Source organism: Cyprinus carpio, chromosome A4 (genome assembly GCF_018340385.1).
Source record: "Cyprinus carpio isolate SPL01 chromosome A4, ASM1834038v1, whole genome shotgun sequence".
In the NCBI taxonomy this organism is placed as follows: Eukaryota; Metazoa; Chordata; class Actinopteri; order Cypriniformes; family Cyprinidae; genus Cyprinus; species Cyprinus carpio.
In genome coordinates this window covers 7,512,042-7,533,785 of record NC_056575.1, presented here as the reverse complement: position 1 = coordinate 7,533,785, position 21,744 = coordinate 7,512,042, and the positions used below count along the sequence as shown (strand labels likewise).

The window sequence follows — 21,744 nt, the reverse complement described above, 5'->3', positions numbered from 1 at the left end:
AAATTATCACCTGGAATTAAACAGCTCATTTACACCAGCTATGTAAAATGTTCACAAAAAAAATCAAGGTCTGAACTTTAAATTGAAGGTTTACAACATCTACAGTTCAAAACAGCTTTAACCCTTTAAAGTCAAAGCAAATTTTGGTTACAAATGGAGTTTTATGGTTTGGGATTAAATGAGTGAATATGAAGTTAATGGCATCTTAAATTATACCATTTGCTTGATTGGGACAATTTAAAAATGGGTTCAAGAAGGATTTATATAAAAACGCATTTTGCTTGTTTCATGAATATAGCTCCATGCGTCTCCCCAGTTCTCATATCCTTCCCATGCTTTTACTGAAATCAAAAGGCACTGATGGTTGATATTAATGTTAATGTTGTTCCTACTTGGAAAATAAACTTTAAAAATGCAATCTATTACAATGCACTTTAAGACAGCGTGTACCAAAAGTTCTTGATCATTTTATTGTTTTGTTTTTTTCCCCCACATCTTGCAAAACATATCACCACATCAGTGCAGTATAAGCTAGACACAGACACACAAACATACACACAGGTCACAGTTGTTCATTTGTTCTATTGTACACCTTAAGAGCTCCTCGGTAAAATAAGAAACATTCTGTCCTTTAAGCGGAGCACAATACATGATCTATCCATTACATACAAATATTTCCACAAAATCATCATTTTCACTGGTGAGCAACGAGGCATCACTGTTGCCGTTGTAATCCATTCATAACAGTATCCTTTAAGATTAGTCAGAGCTGAATGTCCTGAGACTTGTAGTCCATGAAGCAGTTCAGGACTACAATTCCCAGTCTGCATCATTTCAATCCATACTATGCCGATATGGATTAGCAGGAGCTGCCAGATGCGAAGGGTCATCACGCATGGCAAGCTGAGGAATGTCTTGAATGTTAAAAAACATGGGCTTCTCAATACCATCATGCCCACCCGCCTCCATAAAGATTAATGGAGATGAAGAGAAAAACAGAAAAACAGGAAAAGTTTTGAGGGCAGGGTGCGCTTGGATTCACCAGCTAAAAACACCCAACCTGGTTGTGATTTACACAAACACACACACACAGCAGCCACACCATCTTTCAGGCATCGACATCTCTCTCTCGCATCTACACACCCTGATCGCATAGTGATGTAACATGTACGCTCTCAGTCGAGTGGAGTCATTTCAGAGAGGTCGACCCAGGGGACTTGGTGTTTATTTGTGACGGCTTCCCCTCCTCTTCATGGCTGCCGTACACTGTGGGCAGTACCACTTCCCTTTGGGTGCCTCGGTCAAACCTACGCAGCCGTAGTGGAACCACTCGATCGGACACTGCAAGAATAGATGGGAAAGAGTCAGGATCAAATGAATCACTTTTTCTGACTACAATCAAAACATCATAAAAATGCAAAGGAATTCTCAGAATGAAAAAAAATATATATATATATTTTAAATTATTATAGAATTGTAACATATTTAGTTTGCATAATAATAATATATTTTATTAATTAATGAATACATCTAAAAATATATTTAGGTTTTTATAGTAATTATTTTTATTTATATAAAATAATTATAATATTCATTCTAATAAATTCATAATATATAATAAGTCATCTTTTGCAAAATAGTGACTGCCCAAGGGTCATAAGAGCTGACAGAGTGAGCTTGTGTGAGTTGTCTGAAGAGGAAATGTAGCTGTCTCTGGTGATGAAGGGTTAGACTTACGTCTTGGTTATCGCAGCCGACCATCTCTCCGTATGACACCTGCACAATGACAGAAAGAGAATGAGTCACAGAGCACACAAGACAAACACGCACATACGCACCTGGAGCTGAGTGTCACGGATGCGCGCACCTGCGAACAAAGACTGCAAGTTTTGTCTTTGATGTCTATTCAGAAACACACACGCATTTCTATTTTTGATACTTTGACAAAAGCAATATTACTTTGAGGCCATAAAACAAATGCATTCATGGGGAGACAATTCTTTTGCACTCATACATAAACTAAAACACACACACACACTCTAACAGAATCCTTCTGCAAACCGTTACTGAAGTCACACACACACACTGCACCTCCCTAAACTGGTCTTTGATTTTCCTGTATGATCTCTTTTTATTGGGGATGGTTAAGAATAGCTCAAGAGAAGTTTTCCCTTTTCAAAACATTTGTTCTGATCATATCTTCCAATTATTTAAAGGAATAAACTATTAAATTAAAATTAAATCAATAATAATTAAATGAAACAATGATATTTCATATATATATATATATATATATATATTTTTTTTTTTTTTTTCTAATTTTACAATTATTTTTATATATATATATATATATATATATATATATATATATATATATATATATATATATATATATATATATATATATTCTAATTTTAAAATTCTTATATAAGAATTTTAAAATTAGAAAATATTTTGTTTGTATTTTGTTTTATTTTAGGCTTTTTCCGCTATTTATAAACAGTGAAGAGGGAATAAGGAAAGAAAGGACAGAGCAACTGAAATGTTGACTTGCCCCAACTAACTAACCTGCCTAACCAACACAAGCTTAACAGCTTTAATGTGTAAATCTTTACTGTCACACCACAGCTTTGTAATCTGCATACAGTGGTCAAAATTAATTAGTAATAGTAAATCATTTCAATATCAGAATCACAGTAATAGCACATGGAATAATAGCGGCACTGGAATGCTGTATGAAAGAGATGTGACGTGAACACACCTGGTTGCAGATGCAGTATCTGGGTTCGTTTGGGTCGTAGGTCCAGTCCACCTGACTGCTGGTGTCCGTTTCTGTGATGGTGGTCTGTACCAGCTCATGAGCCAATGCTGACGATGACGAGCAGGACGACAGTGAAGAGGAAGAGGATGATGAAGAGGACTGGTGGTTGGAAGACTTAGTGTTGCCTCTGAAAAACAAAGCAAGAAAGTGTTTGCAAAACAAATGTATATGAACTTGACACATAAAATGTGCCAGAGCAAGCGTTTGTACAAAATGTACAAAAACACCACAAATATGTATCTGGGTGCCTCATTCAGGAACCAAATAAATGGATAGGCAACAGTGCGAGTCTTACTTGGTCTTGCGTCCTGTGCGAGAGTCCGAGCTGTTGTTGGACGTGAGGGGCTGTGTGAGTGTGTTAGCCAGTGCAGAAGACGAGTAACCGCTGGTGTCCCGGCTCAGAGCAAACTCCCGCCCCAAGAAATCATTGTTCTTCACAGCTTCATAGCTGGCCTTGAGACTGGATGTTCTCCTGCCCTCTTTCATCTGAAGAACATAAACACAAATATTAAAGAGGATGAAGAAACAAGTTCAAGTTCCTGTTTATATATATAACATAATCTGACACAAAAATAACAGATAAGAGAAAAAAAGGACCCTATGAGGCCAAAAATAGTTCAAACAGGAAATGAAGGCAGGAGGGGGTACAAATAGATCTAAAATTAGAGGGGAGGAGGGGGTTGGTGGTTTTACCTGTGCTGTGGCTTGCACTGCCTGAGCTGCTGCCATGGAAATGGCCCCCGCCCCTGCAGTGGGCCCGGCAGGAAGTGGGCTCAAGTTGTAGGAGGAAAGCGTCTGGGAGGAGTTTACGTTATACACGCTGTTAGAAGAGGATGTGCTGTTCACTCTGCAACCTGCAACACATACACAAAATCACATTTCATCTATGACCAGAAACACGTGTGAGGAACAGTCCAACATGAGTGAGAATTAATCTCATTACATCATTACACTCATTTCTTCTGAACCATTCAACAAATACCACACACGGCAAACATATGTGTGGCAGGATTATGACAAATCATAATTGTTGTTTATTTCCCTTGACACTGTGATTAGATTAGGACTGCAGTTATACAGAATATTTGCATTATTAGGATTGCAGTTATGCTGAATATTTGAAATCACTGTGATTCAAATGCACTTTTTATTTAGTCATAATGTTCCCTAAAGAATGTCTTAGATTAGTTTAACAATCCTCTCTCACAAAGTGCAAGTATGAGAATGTTTACATGAAAACAGAGGATATAGGTAAACTTTTTTTTGTTTGTTTGTTTTATTGGTAAACAATTAAAAAGATATTAATAAAGAAATAAAATATCAATATTCATCATACATATTAATTATTTCCTGTGCTCATTTAATGAAAAAAAAAAAAGATCACCTTTATTACTTTTTTAGATTTAGTTCTTACATAAATCATTTTGATTTGGCACTTTTAAACAATGGCTATTTTATGGTTCCTCTGACACAAATAAAATAACTAATTAAAATAAAATAAATAATTCACCCATTTAAGAAATTTTAATGCAAATACACATCCATTGAAAAGTTTGGGTTCAATAAATGTTTAAAATAAATTAGACATTGATAATGTTACAAAAGTTTTCTACTTCAATGGCATGCAGAAAAAAATGCATTATTTTTATTTTTTTTTTAATAAAAAAATAATGTTGAAACACCAAATCAGCAAAGATTTCTGAAGGATCATGTGACACCGATGATTTTTGTAATGGCTGATTGGAGTTATGGTTTGTGTAAGTTGAGTTTTTTGTAACAGGAATAAATTACATTTTTTTATATTTGTATAATTTTCACAATATGACAATATTAAACAAATGCAATCTTGGTGAACATAAGTGACAAAAAAACTAATAAATAAATTACAGATCCCTAACTTTTGAATGGTAGTGTAAATATTGAGATATATACTGAATAGTGTCAAATGCCTGAAAAAGTTGACTTTCTCTGAAAAAAAAAATCTTTGACATGTTTTCACATGATGTTGACTGATAAGAGAGAGAATGTGTGTTTTACCCGGTGTGTTTTCTTTAGAGGCATCTGACGTGAGTGTGGAGAGAAGGGCCTCTGACTTAAACTTCTTTTCTGGTACGTGTTCAGTAGTGTGGTGGGCTGGCGTGCTGTACTTCCTCTCTGTCGAAAGACACACAAAACAGGTCAGAGGATTGAAAAAGAAAAACAAGCAGCAGTCATTCTCTTGGAACAGACTTACTCTCCACAGTGGCGTGTGAATGTACGTGGTGGTTATTGACAGGTGTGGAGGGGCTGTCCATCTCCAGTGAACCTAGAAAATGGAAAACTGACCTTTAGGTAAACAGTTTCAGTGTTTCTCACAGGATTTTGTGAGACTTGTGGCAGCAGATGACGTCACATTAATTAGCATATTTATGACGTCGGGTTTGCGTTCAGCACCTCGGATCTGTTCTGCTCTCTGAACTCTCACATACTGTATACAACTGAATACCCAGAAAAGCCTTTCACATTTTTTTATGTTGTCTCATATATAACATATATAAATACATTTGAATTTTATTAATATCCAGGAGCCACTTTCACTTAACTCTTTATAAGAGTTTTTTTATTTTTTTTATTTAGCTCTTTAGCTAAAACTATGAAGAATGTGATTAGCAGGTGCTACTCACGTCTCTCCAGGACTTCTGTTATGCCAGCGTTATCTGCCTCCAACTCCATTTTGAACTTCGCCAACTCCTGATCCAACTTCCGCAAGTGTCTATCAACCTAGGTAGAGACCCACACATCAGCATAAGATCAACAGAGGGCAGATCTCCCATAAACCTTCTCACCAGGATCATAGTCATATACCACTAATCTGACTGGGGGAAAAAATGTAATCAAAGTGGATTACCAAACTGAATTATAGAACATGAAAAGCAGTGTTGATAAACTGTGGGAGTGGGAGCATCCCTGAGATCCATTCGCTATCTATGTTGTGCTGCCACCTAGTGGAAACAAAATTACTCACCAGATCATAAATTTGATTGGCTAACTGGACCTTTTCATCTGCATCTTCCAAAGCTTTATAGTAATCCTGGTAAACAGAAAGAGATCATTTTCAAAAAATTGTGCATATGACCCCTTAAATGCAAAACTATCCATCGATGATTAAAGGAATATTTCCCCCAAAATGTTTCTGAAAATGTACTCACTCTCAGGACATCCAACATGAAGATGAGTTAGTTTCTTCATCGTAACAGGTTTAGAGAAATTTAGCATTACACCACTCACTCACCAATGGATTCTCTGCAGTGAATGGGTGCCGTCAGAATAAAAACATCACAATAATCCACACAAATTCAGTCTATCAAATTAACGTACTATGAACTGAAAAGATGCATGTGTGTACGAAAAGTCTTATCATACAAAAAATCCACCAACATATTTGTTTATAACACTTTTGGACTGTTTTCACTAATAAACTGCACAGATCAAGAACTTTTCCCTCCTGATTCAGAAAAGAAACACTGGAGAAAGCAATATTATGGATAGAGGATTCGTATTTTAGGTGCAAACTATTTTTTTCATCTCGATTATTACAAACAGACAGCTTTTCAATCCACAAGATGTTAACTGATGGACTGTGTAGAACGGAATCTGGATTACTTGTGGATTATTAAGATGTTTTTAATCAGCAGTTCGAATATTCACACGGCACCCATTCACTGCAGAGGATCCATTGGTGAGCAAGTCATACAATGCTAAATTTGTTCTGATGAAGAGACAAACTCATCTACATCTTGGATAACCACAGGGTCAGTACATTTTCATTTTTAAATGAACTATTTGGTGAAAATTTCACATTTGTATTTCAGTATCAATATTATCCCCACTACAACTGTAATTAACAACAGTAAAACTTGGATGAACTGAGGTGCACTGCATCTATTCTTTACCTTTTTAATAATTTCCATCTGTTCCTCCCTCCATTCAGGCTTGTTCTTCTTGGCGTTAGTAAAGAACTCATTAACCCGCTGCTCTAGCTGATCCATCGCATCTGAACAAAAGAACAGGGGCAGGAGTGAGTCAAGAACCCAGCACACATTCACACTGACTGGCTACAGTGGAGCCTAGTGCCTAGACATCAGAGTAGATCATTAATAAAAGGTTGTAGGTTCAACCCCCACAAAGGGTGAAACCTCAACCATCACAAATGAAGGTAAACAGTGTCCAGGCCCCCCCTTACCTCAAAGGAGTAACAAAAAAGGCACAATAAAAAATCCCTAAAATATTTTATAGTTGTAACTTATGATTACTCTATATAAAATAATAATAGTAAATTGTTTTTCTGTCAATTTTGGTGTGAAATATTACCTGGGCATGTTCTTGGGTATGAGATTAGGGGCGAAAATATTGTCATAATATTGTATTTTTTTTATTTTAATTTTTGTGTGTGGTATAATATCTAAGATGATGTTTTAAGTTTTATGCAATGCAATACCAGTGTGACTATGAAGAGCCTATTCATATTCAGTAGGGACACTAGCATTGTCAACAGAGCCAGTGGACGGTAAAACCGCAATTTATTAAAATTAATAATAAATGCGAATCACAAGTTTTCCCTTAGCCGAGTTACACTCATGTTGCTCAACTTCCACATTGACTTATGATGTTGCATGCTGATATGAAGTGCACAACAACACATGCATGCTCCTAATGCATGCAAATCCACCCAACAAATCCCCGCTACTATATGAAAGGCTTTCTGCATTAGTCAAGGTCAGGTGTGACGCTTTACGGCAGAAGAGTGAGTTTAAACTGGATTCGTACTCTGCACTTGCAGGTCCATCTCTCTCATTTCCGTAAACCTGTCGCGAAGATCCATGGGTAGCTGCTCGATCACTGCCGGGGAGAAGAACAGAGGCGCGTTACAGGCTAACGACTGCGACGCATTCACACGTACAAAACAGCCCTCTCAGACACCTAACCCGTCTAATATGAACATGAACCATTAAAATAGCTCCTATACTCACTCTCGAGGTAGTCCTCAAGGTACAACATTCTGGCGGAGAGAGCGTTTCAGGCGTTTTGGAGAAAGGGTGTTTTTTGTCAATATGGCGTCGCAGGCAGCGGAGAACTGAGAAGGGGAGGAAAAAACACAAGCTGTTAGAGGAGGGGCTTACGTGAAGGGCGTGGGATTTGATTGGACGACGATGGCGTTGCGCGGAAGCTGACTTTTCTTTGAATGGGTTGCATGGGATTTGTAGTTCTTTAATTGCGCAACGCCATAACTACATTGCAAATTGTGAAATGTACGCATTTTAATTGGGATCGTCGCGCAATATATGGGTAATATGCAGATGTACAGTAACACAAATATGTGTTTTCTTTAGCAGTGGGTGTTTATTTTGGTTTCTAGCACATGGTTCAAAACAAAATTTTGTGTGAATTCTGTCTTCTAATTTAAAATTTATAAATAGGCCTAATGCTATGATTATATAACAATATATAATGCATAATGAAATGAGAAAGTCAAATAATATACAACTATTTTATAACTATATTTTGTCTATATATTAGGCTATTTTTTTCTCTTGCTCAGTGTCAGTTAAAGCTTTGCAAAGTTTCCTTCAAAGTTTCCATTTTACAGTAGTAGTGTTTTGAACAAAATCTTTATTAGTAAATTTCATATAAAACACTTGATGTATATGTGTATGTGATAAGAAAAAAAATGAAAACACTTGATTTATGTGTGTGTGTGTGTGTGCGTGTTTTTGTGAAATATCAGGACACGACTTTGTATAATGACATGGGTATGACACAGGTATTACAAGAAGAGGGTGACTTATGAGGACATAACCCATGTCCCCATTTTTCAAAACGCTTATAAATCATACAGAATGATTTTTTTTTATTTTTTTTTATTTTTTTTTGAGAAAGTAAAAATGCACAAAGTTTCCTGTAAGGGGTAGGGTTAGGTGTAGGGTTGGTGTAGGGCAATAGCACATACAGTTTGAAAAGTATAATAACCATTATCCCTATGGAATGTCCCCACAATTCACAAAAACAAAGGTGTGTGTGTGTGTGTGTGTGTGTGTGTGTGTGTGTGTGTTGTTTACTTCAACATTTTCATTTCACAGTATAGTTTTAAACAAAACCAGTTTCTTACAGTTACTGAAATGTTATTCTCTAACATAAGCATGAAAAAATATTCTTATGTTCTTTTAATTTTGCATCATCATGGTTATCAGAGACACACAAACCCGGTACTTGTGACTGGTTTCATACAGTTTTGGCCTTTGGAGGGCAGCACTGAATGCAGTACGGATGACAGTTCAGAAGTTTGCTCTAGACAGTTACAGTTTGGAGCTGTCTTTGTGTAAGAGGCTTTTGATACCGTTAGAAATTTGCCAGTGGAAGACAATGTAACTACCCAGCTGTCTCTTGAGAGGAAAAAAACCTCAGCTTGACCCCACGATTGTTGTAGACAGTTATGACTTGGAGCAGTCGTGGTGGAAGAGGCTTTTATAAAACATCCCATTAAAACCTTTTATTTCCAAGACAAAATTACCACACAGCTGGAGACAAGAAGTGTTCCACAAAGTGACATTGCACCTCAGCGCTCAATTTAGATCAAATAAAAATATGCTCAAGCTCAGGAAATGTGGCTCCTCTGATGACTCTTCCATTGGCATTTGTGGCAGATTGAAAGCTATTTCTAGTTGTCTTTTTATATTTCTTCTCATCTGAGTTTCCTGATGCTATATTTGCACACTAGAATATCAAATAATATCAGTCAGTCTGCAGTTAGGATGCTCCAAATAAAACAATGCAGACTGTATTGGTTTTGCATACTGTGTGTATCCTTGTGTAAATGAAAGTATATATATATATTTTTATTTAGTTTGTCATTTTAAAGTCTTTAAGTGTTTAACAATTAATATATTTAAAAACCCAACTATTGCGAAAATGAAATATTTAAAGTGAGTGTTAGAATAGGCCCCTTTGTGAGAGAACTAAATTAATAAGTAATATGCAGGTAAGCAAGTCTATAGTCAATTTATAGGGCAAGTCTTTTCTTTACCCCAAACTATCACTTGACTAGATGATTATTATGAACTAATTAATACAACTTATTAATAAACTGTTGTAGTTATCACTGCTTTTGTAAATGAATGTTTACATATGTAACATGGACACGCTAATATAAATTAGTACCAGGACAGCTGCAGCATATCAACACACATTCCCAGATAACAGCAGATTGTGACAGTCTTTCTCAAGACAATAATACACCCATCAGATCTGACCTCTTCACCCCGGCATATGATATCTTGGGGGTGGGGATCTGGATACATGCCAAGCACTGCTGATGCATGTGTTTGGGAAGTAAATAATGACCATAGAAACATATATATTTTATGAATGAGGCCCCTGAAAAAAAAAAAAAAGTTTCCTCTGTATAGAATTACTACTCTCTGATTTAAAAAAAACAACAACAAATAAAAAAAAACTAAACATAATAGTTCTTTATTTATTTATTATAAATGACATAATAGTGGGATTATTTGAATGACCTGGTTTATTCTTAACCATTTTATTTCTAAGTGTAACAGTATACAGTTGTGGTCAAAATTTTACATACACTTTTGTGATAGTTGTTCATGAGTACTTTGTTTGTTCTTAACAGTTAAACTGCCCGCTGTTCTTCAGAAAAATCCTTCAGGTTGTTACCTGGAAGGGACCAAAAAAGGGTGGGGGGGCGGGTGGGATGAGCCACACAAATTCTTTGGTTTTTTTTTTTGTGATAGTTGTTCAGCATCTTTTGCATTTTTGAACCCTTTTCAACATGACTGTATGATTTTGAGATCCATCTTTTTACACTGAGGACAACTAAGGGACACTAATTGCATTATTACAAAAGGTTCAAACACTCACTGATACTCCAGAAGGAAAAACGATGCATTAAGAGCCAGGGATATAAACTTTTCAACAGAATGAAGATGTTTAAATTTTTCTTATTTCTTATATATATTTAGTACTGCCCTACAGAAGATACCTACCAGAAGACAAAATAAGTTCAATTTCAATTTACATCTTAAAATTCAAAATGTTTTCACTCCTAGGCTCTTAATGCATCGTGTTTCCTTCTGGAGTATCAGTGTGTTTGCTACTCTGTAATAGCATTTATTATAAGTAAAGCTGGAATAGATAGTAGCCTATCTACTGGACAAAAATACTAGTAACTGTTAAATAGTTACCAGTAAACTTCTAGTAGCAATTAAAATATTCACTAGTCTTAAGTGAATAGTTGATATCTAAACCATATTGCAACTTTTTATCTCACAATTCTGACTTTATTTCTTGTATTAGTGAGAAAAAAAGTCTGAATTGTGAGATATAAACTCACAATTATTATATTACGAAACAAGTCAGAACTGTGAGATAAAAAGTCACAATTAACTTTTTTTTTAAAGCTTCCATACATAGACACTAGTTAGTTTATCCACCTTTTTCCTCAACGTGGAAGAAAGCCTATGGGTGAGACTTCCATTTCATTAGCTACTATAGGTAAATAACAAGGAGAATAACAATGTGCAAACGGTAAAATTCTTAATTAAGATAACAGATTAAAATAATATGATAGGACACATCAATTGTCAATATCAAGCAGTAAAACGAACTGTTTTGTACATCTAAAAATAGCTGGATGCAAATGAGACCGGAAACGAGACCCATAGAATTTTCAAATGGCGGCGCCCATTTTTTACGTCAGGAAAAAGGTGGATAGGAAAATATCAATAGGCCTACATGTTAAAACGGCTTGCCATAATCGGGATGGATCCGATGACCCACAGTTTGCCTTTAGGACCCGGAGGCACCGCTGCTCCAGATGACACTAACGCGTTTGGAGTGAAAGTATCTTACAAGCACAAGTTAAACACAACACTTATGGAAAGGCGAGGTACACACAGCTGGACCTGACTGGAGTATATACGTCTGGAATTACTGCGACAGTGAATGGATCGCAGCGAAAACGCCTGACTCGCGCGCAGCTCCGTTAGGATTATTAATATGATTTTAAATTGCAGGCGCAGCTAAGTTTTTTAGGTGTTTCCTGCAACTTCATGCTGAACAAAATGTAAAGGGACCGTCAGTGTAGTGCCTTCCAAACCTCGTACGTTTTTCTTTTTCCATCCTCCAGGGATTTTGTTTGATGTGAAATATGTACTGAGTGATCAATTCAATCACACTTCAAGAGGAGAAACCTGCAACCTGTTGCTCTTTTTAAAAATCACATGTTGCTTCTTAAGCATCCTACGGATATTTATAACACTATATTAAGACATTCTGGATGCGCGCTGAACGCGCAAATGGACTTATGACATGGTATGATTTTAAAAATCTTTCCAAAAACATCTTAACCAGCTTAAGATAATGGTCTAACTGGTCTTCAGGTGGTCTTAACTGGTTTAAGATGCACTTAACTGGTCTCCAGCTGTTCTTAGGTGGTCTCTTAGATGATTTAAGATGGTCTGAAGCTGATTTTTAGCTCGTTTAGCTGGTTAACAAGGTGTCCAAAACCATTCAGACCCAGCCGGGAGACTAAAGACCAACAACCTCTTAGACTGATTTCTGCAGCAGTTATGTGTTCCACTTGACATCTCAAACGAGATGTATGATTGTGAAAGTAAAAAAAAAAAAAAAAAAAAAAAAAAAAAATGCTTTACGCAGATTTCAAACTGACTTTTCTCCTCAGCGGTTATGGTGCCATGGTGGCAGAAGTTAAAATGAGGTCTTTTGGCGAGCAGTTGGTGCGCTCAGAATGGCCCGGGAGGATTCGGTGAAGTGTCTGCGCTGTCTGCTCTACGCGCTCAACTTTCTCTTCTGGGTAAGACGAGTCTAAGTCGGAGCAGGTGGCCCGGCCAGCGCTCACGTTACATGGCACGGTGCTGCTGTGCGCTCTGCGCTCTCCAAGACGCAGAACAGCCACTCACTCTCCTACACACGCGCAATCTGTGTTCTCTCCCTCCTCATCCTATGTTATCATTATGTAGAGGACAGCCTGAATCCCAGCTATGCTCGAATGGCGCACAGCTTACATTCTGGTGGGCGCTATTTTTAGGAATTAAATGTGATAAGCACCAGGGTGTGTTTTTAGACCAAGAATGCCTGTAGGGCAAACTAAACCCATGCCACTAATATTGCAGCATGTCAAACATAGCACAGTACTTAAATAGGTTTCCAAGCCAACCATGCACACAAACACAGATCCATGTAATGCTTATTTGTTTTTTTTTAATATATATTCAGAAAAAAAAGAGAAAGTATCCAAAGGTACAAAAACTAAAAGGTACATCTTTGTAACTTACACTTTAATGCTAGAAATTAGAACTTATTTGTAATATATGCATGCAAATGATGAAGTATAAAAAAGTATAAAATAAAAGTTAAAAAGTATTAAAATAAATACTGTAACAGGTACTGCTCATAGGTAATGCATTAATGTTAAAATGTTAACAATAAAATACATAATAAATACATTTAAATTAAAACTTGAAATGAAAATAAAAATAAAAATCACACTTTTTTGGGGGGGAATTTTCGGAAAATGTTTTCTTGTACTATGAAATGTGTGCTTGTAGTATCTTCATGTTTAATTGTGGCTCAAGTACCATGTTTTCTTCTTCTTTTTTTTTTCCCCAAGCTTATGGCCCTGTGTGTGCTGGGAGTGTCCGCCTGCCTCAGGGATCACCTGAACAATGTGCTCACCTTAACCGCCGACACCAGGTGAGTGGAAGCGGATGGACAGGTGTGAGCCGTACAATCCTTTCATTCGTGGTTGGAGTGGATGTAGTGGTTTTATTTGTTTAATTTTCTGTTTTTTCAGTTTTTATGGATTATGTTTCATATTGCTTATGGATTATTTAGTAGCTTGAATGAGGTGTGCAGTTCTGTAGAAGAAATCAGATAAATGCATTAAGTCGCCAGCTGAGACAGGGCCTGGGTTGAGATCCATTCATTTGTGTATGTTTTGTAATTGTGTAGAGTTTTCTTTCCAAATCCTCTCAAGCATTAAAGGAAAACTCAGCAAAACTGGAGGAAAAATCCCAAAAGTATCAATATTATCCTGGAGGCGAGTGATGTCTAATTAGTGTTGACAAAAAGCAATTTATCACCAAGGTGTGTATTATAATTCAGAGTTGTTATTGGGGTCTCTATGGCTCACATAAATGGGAATCAACATTGAGAAAATTGTGTTAAAACCTGATTGTACACAGGTTGCATTGCAGTAACATGCTGAATCAGCCCTCCTTCATTCCAACTCTGAAGAATGAAACATTATAGAATATCAACTAGAGTAGAATATTTCAGATTTATACTGATGTGTGTGATCCTCAATTACATATTTAGCTTAAAGAAATATTCAGTATAATTTAAGCTAGAGTAGAATATTTCAGATTTATACTGATGTGTGTGATCCTCAATTACACATTTAGATATATAATTTTAATATTAATACATTTTGTTTATATATTATTAACATTGTACATGCATTTTTCATACATAAATTATATATTATATAAAAATCCCATTAAATAAGAAAAATGCATGCAAGTTTCAAAATAATTTAAATTTTCAAATTATTAAGATAAAAAAACATTTTGACGAATCAATTCAATAAAATAAAATCTTTAATAAAATGTATTTTTATTCATCACAAATTAAGAAAAATACAAAATATGTAATCTCTGCAGAATGAAACACAATATGTATTAGTATAAGTTACACTCAACAGCAATTATTTATGGTAACTAATAATGATTCATTGATTATATCATAATTTTTTTAATTAAAAAGGAAAAATAGGTGTTGTGGTGATACACTTACAATGTAAGTGAATAGGGCCCATTTTTGGAGGTTTTAAAACAAGAGATATGCAGCTTCTAATTATCTAAATAACACTTTTATTGTTCTTTTAACTTTAATTAAACCTGTTTGTATAATTTGACAGACACTTTAGGGTTCATGGCGTTGCGTTGTCATGGCAAGTGGATATAAGTTTACACAGAATTTTTCCCCCCACAATAAAATCATGTTTACATGCATATTATACACATTTTGTGGCTATCGAAACCATGAGTATGCTTACAGATAGGCCTGAGATAGTTTCTCACTGTAAACATTGCAATTGTGGTGTGTAAAATTATCCCACAAAAGCTGGATTGAGCATAATGTGTACTGAACCCAAAATATTCATTTAAACTGTAGCTTACCCATGTCCTCCCATAGTGAAAACAGTGTTGCATCTTAGAGAAGTTGTGCAAGAGAAAGAAAGATAGATGTAGGTAGAGAAAGAAAGAGGAAGGAGGGGGGGGTTGTTGCATTCCTACAGAGTATAATCACAGTTTATTTGCAACTGGTGTATTACTCAAATATGCTGCCCTATGAGAGGAGGAAGAGACAAGTGAGCAGGATGGATGGATAAATAAACAAAAGGCCTGCCAAGAAATGACTCGTCCTCTCTCTCTCTCTTTCCCTCAGACTGGAGGAGGCAGCCATTCTCACATACTCCCCCGTCGTCCATCCTGTCGTCATCGCCGCGTGCTGTTTTCTAATCATCGTGGCTATGGTGGGCTACTGTGGCACGCTCAAGTGCAATCTGCTTCTACTGTCTTGGGTAAGTAGAAATGGGAAGAGAGGAGGAAAAAAAACAAAAGACAAGAACAGCAGGAACATTGTGTGGTTTGGAAAATGTGTGGTTTTGTGTACCGAGAATATTTTAAGTTTAGCTGGCAGTGACGTTGTTGACCCCAACCACCCTCGAACCAGAATCATGCTTTCTTTATCCACGCAACAACGAATGCCCAAGCTGCTCACTGCTCATGCACTAAAATGTAAAATTCACATTAATAATAATTATTATTATTATTATATATCACTTTTTAATTAATAAAATAGAAACTTTTTTGATACATTTTTTAGACAAATGTTTGTGTTTTTCTGGAATAACATGCAATAATCTTGCAAGCTAAGCAACATGCATTGATGGGTCAGTATGTTGACACCATAACATTAAAATTGACTATATGTGACTATGATCTTTTATGTTGATGTTACAAAAGACCTGCAGGCAAAAAAAAGTCATGTTAACTACACTGGTATGCTAAAAGGCCATATTATTATTCTTATATGAGATGTCATGGTGCACCCTGTGTCTAGAGACAGAGTTAGACAGCAGTAATATATGAGCACTGCACATCACTCAACATGATGGACTGTCTAGGAGGGCCAGATAGAGGGCACATAGTTCTATCCATTGTCAGAGATTTTTGTGTGTTTAGACGGATATGTTGGTGACATTATGACTTCTGAAATGGCAAGATCTTGACAGGCTGTTAGCACAGATGATATAAATGATTTGGGGAGGAAGGAAAATCCACCCTCTATCTGACCCTTAGAATTAAACAGGCTGTTTTTCGACTTTAAAACAACAGTCCACCCAAAAAATGAAAATCTGTCATCATTTACTCACTCGTATTTGGTTACAAACCCATTTGACGTGGAACAGAAAAGGCTGCTCTTTTGCCTGTATTGAAAGTCACATTTATAATAATTTAAATAATTACAAATTTTCATACAAATATAAAGGTAATATTGATACATTATTATCATTATTAATAATACATTAGTATATATTTAATTATTTATTATAAAATGTGTGTGTGTATATATATATATACACACTTGCAGTTCATTTTGTTTGTGTGTGTGTGTGTGTGTGTAAAAAAATACTGCATTTTATTATTAAAGTTTAAGTTAATTTACTTTTTCAAAAATTAAAAAAAAAATGTTTTACTTGTATTTATTACATACAATTTTTTTATTGTTAATAATTTTTTAAATAAATAAATTAATTTAATAATAATTATAATAATAAGGATAATTTAATAATTTTAATAATATAATATGTAATGAAAGTAGCTTTAATTAAGAAAAATACACACACACACACACACACACACACACACACACACACACACACACACACACACACACACACACACACACACACACACAAAGAATCATTTTCCAACCCCGCTGTAATTTTTAACCAAAAATCTTGATGGTAAATAAGAAAGGTTCATGTCCATATGAATTGTTAGCTACCATTTTCCAGCTTCTGTAAACATTTTGGACTGTTTTATTTCAAAAGAGCAAGGATAATCCTGTTTTCTATGCAGTCACCCTTTTAAATGCTGTGTCAGTGTGCAACATTTAGAAGTCAAGCAAATCTGATGAAATTGAAGAAATCCCAGCAAGGAGGGGGAGGAGAGAACAGCCAGAGGGCTGTTTTATGGCTTGCTGTCCCAGGTGTGTGACGGGTGCGAGGGTGGGGTTCCCGTCTGCCGACCCAGACTGAGGGCCTGTTTTGTGGGACTCCTTGTCCCATCTCTCCCCTCCTCCTCCTCCTCTCTCTGGGTCTCTATTCATCTCCTCAGGAGCCTTTCTCCTCTCCTCTCTGCCCCAGCGGGCTTGTGTTACCCAGAGGCTCGGCGACAAACAATATTATCTGGCTGAGATACAATAGGTAAACCAATCCAGGAGGAGAGCGGGAAGACATGAAGAGAGGAGAGGCGCTTGGGTTACGTGGTCGCTCTATTCACCAGCCGCGCTCTCACCGTGTGCTGCGACCTGGCCAAACATACACACATTAACTCAAACACTCTCACACACTCTTTATCCTGTCAAAGCAAAGACAAGGAGAAGGTAATCGGGAGATCATGAGAGCAGAGAGAAGTTCATATTAAATGTCGATAGATAGCAAAAAAACTTCAATGTTAGGCTACATCCACATTAACCCAAAATCATCATTTAATGTATGGTATCAATCAATGGAAAAAATCAATCTAAAATGTAACGCTGGTCAATAATCAATATGGAATCAATATATTGTGCATCCCTAATCACTTGAAAAAGTAATAGCACATCTCTCCTCAATACGTCACCTAACTCAAGGTGGCATTAATGTCCACAGCACAGTCTGTTCAAATCTCTAACTGTAAGTAAGCCCCAAAGCACCAGTTTAATGACATTAACAGTAGCCATCTGTCAAATATGATATGGCTTAATAACTGGCTCTAAATTCATCTCACTCTTGTTCTGTTTGCATGACTAAGTGATAAAGGGGGTGTAAACTGTTCCGGTGAAAAGGAAATCCATCCATTTCGACATGTCCTGTTTTCTGTAACATTACTAGCCAAAAAAATGTGTAAGTGTGTAAGAGGAAGAGTAAAACTCTCAACAAATCAATAAACCGAGAGGTCACAGAGAGAATGTAACCTCTCTTACCCCGAGAAAAATATGCTGCAGATGAGCCAGGTTGTTGGGAACTTTCAGGGGTTACAAGTTCACATTGGACATATTTAAACAGCAGATATTAGCAGGGAAGAGTGTGAAGAGAAAAGTTTGTCATTTTTTTGTGGCAGGTGTCTGACAGACCAAATGGACTGAAATACTAATACAGCAGTAGAACAGCCACAAATATTTAGAGTCTCCCAAATAAACAAGCTGTCAGACGGGGGTCTGCTCTGAATGCAGCTCCTAACACTGTCATTCATCTTGATAATCTCTCTCAAAACGTGTTCAACAGAGGGAAACTATGTACAGTATATGTTAAAGAGATTTTGAGAAAGACAAGAGCGTGTTTGTATTCAGGAAGGGAGAAGATGAGATGGATGTGTTAGTTCACAGGGTACTAAAGACAAAATCTGTGCATCTGTAAATGCAAAAAAACCCTCATCTTTTTGAAATTTTGACTCTCTTTTGTTCCATTCATTCTGTGCATCCATACTGAATACTATATATTTTTTTTAAATAGCATGGAAGGTCATGTTTAGTGGATTGTATAATGAGATGAGTATGTTCTGTTATATTTGCACATTTTGCACAGTATATCTACTGCATACTGCAAAATACTGAATGCCTAGTATGCTATTCTGAACACAGCCTGTCACAATAACAGAAAACTCCCGAGAGACGGACTGAGAGACAAACCAGACTTCAGATCCCAGCATACATGAACGCACACGCACACACACACGCACACACACAGCCTGTCTTATGTAGTGCCTGCTACACACACACACACACACACACACACACACACACACACACACACACACACACACACACACACACACACACACACACACACACACACACACACCTTTCTCTATGTCTGATCATTAACACCTTTCCTTCTGCCCTATTATTTCAGAAGATATTTTTAACCAAACTGTTTTTATCTGTGTTTGTTTGCAGTATTTTGGCAGTCTGATGGTGATATTCTGCGTGGAGCTGGCCAGCGGAGTGTGGACGTATGACGAGGTGCGTGCTGCTATGAATAAACGGGAATGCCTACACTCTCCTCTCTCTCACGTTAACAACATGGCCACCACACGGCCATTCCCAGGAGCAACGGAATGAGGATCCGATTTCTAAACCGCATGCTTACGATCTAATCTTAACTATTATGACTTCAAAAGCCCGGCTCTAGCATATTTCCTTTTGGGGGAGTTAATAAGCAGAGCGTTTATGTTTAATTATGTGTGGATGGAGGGTGGAGTCACCTATGTAAATTCTCTAAATGGCTCTTGAAGCAAGATTAGCATCTGGCTTTACAGAAACCTGTCCCTGATCTGTGCAGACTAAAAGATTTGATCAGCAAAGGGGAAAAGGGATTGCAGGTAGCATCTGCTTCTGTTAGCCCAGGGATACGAGAGATAAGGCACACCTCCAGGGGAAGATATCACACACACCTAGCTTTAATCTAGCTTCTCTCACTCAGACATACACAGCTTCTGCTTGAAGACGCGCTCTTATCACCAACCTAAAAACCTTTGTTGGGTGTGATGGTTCTATTGTGCTGTTGTGGCCTAATGTGACCCCTGTGTGTGGGTGAGCGGGTGGGCAATGAGCTTGTTTATTCCGCTGCACCTGGTCTGATTACATGTTAGCTGTTGTATCAACAGTGCATCTACTCCAACTTTCCTTGGCTTAAAGTCAACATGAAATGGCATCCTCTCATCTTATTCCTGAAATGTGATGTTTCAGTGAAACTGAATATTATTGAAGAAAAAATGAAGGACAAGATTATTAATCAAAATTTAATTCAACTGTAAAAAGGGCAAATGTCTAAAAATCTACATCTTCCCCCACTTGCAGAGCATAGCTCGGGTTTTCAAATAATAAAAAATACTGCAAAAATAATTGTCAAAAATTAAATAAGTAAATAATAAAACTAATACAGAGATTTTATGGTTAAAATACTTTATAATGTATATAAATAATAAAAATAACTAAATCTAACAGTATTTAAGAAAAAATTCAACTTAATAGAACGTAGGCCTACATATTTTACAGATAATATCATATATATAATCCAGAAAACACACATAAACACTTTTCTTCATATATATACTGTATATATACACATTTCTAATATTTTATAAATTTAAATGTATACTATTTTTATTTCTTTACAATATAAGTTACAGTATGGGTCTTTATATATATGAAAATAGGAATTCACCATATTTGAGAGTCTATGAAAAACTGGCCTACATTACATCAGCCAAAAAGGAAAGTCATTTCCGAGGTTTAGCATGTTATTATATTCTAATGAAATATTACAAATACTTTTTTTTTTTATTTCTTTTTGAATAACATGCAATCATGAATTACTAATTACAATATTAGTCGATTGTAATTTCATGTTGACTTTAAACTGACGAGCTTTAGCAAGTTTTGCTGGCAAAAACAGAGATGACACATCTAGCCCTGGGCATCATGGGTTCACATTATATGACCATCACGGTGGTTTCCGAGGTGTGACAACAGAAGTGTCTCATGTGGACTGGATTGTAAAATGCCAACTAGTATATAAACAACACTTGCACACACTTGTGAATAGGGCATTTCATAACTAGCCAATAAATTGGTCATAAGAGAGCCTAAAATTGGAAGCGTGGGCGTGTGGATGGTCCTTTAAACTTCCTGGAAATCACATTGTTTTTGTTATTTAGAAAACGTCATTGCTGAAAGTGTAGGAAATTGATTTTATGTGATTATGAAATCACAAAGGACCGATTCAGGGCTTTTAAAATTGTGAAATGATAACTCCTCCTCTCTTTCTCTCTTCAGCCTATGGTACAGAGGTCTGATATGATAAGTCTAAAGTCTCGTATGCCTCATTTCGGCCTGCAGCGCTACCAGTGGCTCACACATGCCTGGAACGCTTTACAAACAGAGGTGAGATGTCAAAATCATCACCAGGATAGCAGTGCTATGAGACAAGTTGATGGTGTTAAGTAGTTCTACTGTTGACACTGAACGCTAAAATGCTGAGCCAAGCCATTCTGTCAATGTGAAACATCTGATCTTGAAATAGACTAATTTTTTCTTCACTGTATTTCTTCCCTTCTCTAGCTTTCTTCCCAGTTTAGCTGTCTAATAAACCTGCCTTTGTATATTATGAGTATCATTGGTTCTTTGACAAATTTCTTTTGTTCCTCTCTTTAAACAGGCCAATCACAATTCAGTATGCAAATATTATGAAAACATCATCACTGTCAATTACTAATTTTCATATCTGCCTTACAGTTAAAGTGTTGTGGAGTGATCTACTTCACTGACTGGCTGGAAATGACAGAGATGGAGTGGCCACCTGACTCCTGCTGCTCCAATCAGTATCCAGGATGTGCCCGCCACGCCCACTACCATGACCTCAGTGACCTTTACCAGGAGGTTAGCTTATGTTGATGTTGTAAACCCCCAAAAGTTTACATTATTATTCTAAGATGGATGAAGATGATTTTGACGTTTTATATTTTGATTTTGGCTGGTTCAGTGATTAAGGTTACAAAACCTCTCATTAGGTAATT

General features: G+C 36.5%; 3 protein-coding genes across 4 annotated transcripts in view; 1 reads left to right on the top strand and 2 right to left on the bottom strand.

Moving 5' to 3' along the window:
• Window positions 1-447: 447 nt before the first annotated feature.
• On the bottom strand, window positions 448-7,985 carry LOC109075909 (inhibitor of growth protein 3-like). 2 transcript variants are annotated; one of them, XM_042749133.1, is made up of 12 exons: window positions 7,831-7,985; window positions 7,628-7,699; window positions 6,754-6,854; window positions 5,826-5,891; window positions 5,485-5,581; window positions 5,055-5,126; window positions 4,859-4,975; window positions 3,547-3,675; window positions 3,117-3,152; window positions 2,762-2,948; window positions 1,738-1,776; window positions 448-1,341 (listed from the first exon to the last, which is right to left on the bottom strand). In XM_042749133.1, the coding sequence occupies exons 1-12, from the start codon at window positions 7,856-7,858 to the stop codon at window positions 1,308-1,310; spliced, it is 978 nt and encodes a 325-aa protein (XP_042605067.1). In that variant the 5' UTR covers window positions 7,859-7,985; the 3' UTR covers window positions 448-1,307. The 2 variants fall into 2 exon arrangements, with proteins under 2 accessions (XP_042605067.1, XP_042605058.1); XM_042749124.1 differs by having other exon boundaries at window positions 3,117-3,307; window positions 3,515-3,675; window positions 7,831-7,984.
• Window positions 7,986-11,692: 3,707 nt separating this feature from the next.
• The window catches only part of LOC122141538 (tetraspanin-12-like), a 13,553-nt gene continuing 3,501 nt past the window's right edge, over window positions 11,693-21,744 (top strand). Inside the window, exons 1-7 of the mRNA XM_042749201.1 lie at window positions 11,693-12,187; window positions 12,558-12,689; window positions 13,506-13,588; window positions 15,344-15,479; window positions 19,124-19,189; window positions 21,005-21,112; window positions 21,464-21,607. Coding sequence (XP_042605135.1) covers window positions 12,624-12,689; window positions 13,506-13,588; window positions 15,344-15,479; window positions 19,124-19,189; window positions 21,005-21,112; window positions 21,464-21,607 — 603 coding nt within the window. The 5' untranslated portion in view covers window positions 11,693-12,187; window positions 12,558-12,623. The remainder of the gene's footprint in view (window positions 12,188-12,557; window positions 12,690-13,505; window positions 13,589-15,343; window positions 15,480-19,123; window positions 19,190-21,004; window positions 21,113-21,463; window positions 21,608-21,744) is intronic.
• Window positions 18,988-21,744, bottom strand: part of LOC109076406 (potassium voltage-gated channel subfamily D member 2-like) — a 113,564-nt gene continuing 110,807 nt past the window's right edge. The window contains exon 8 of the transcript XR_006157837.1: window positions 18,988-19,028. The gene's annotated coding sequence lies outside the window, so the exon portion shown is untranslated. The remainder of the gene's footprint in view (window positions 19,029-21,744) is intronic.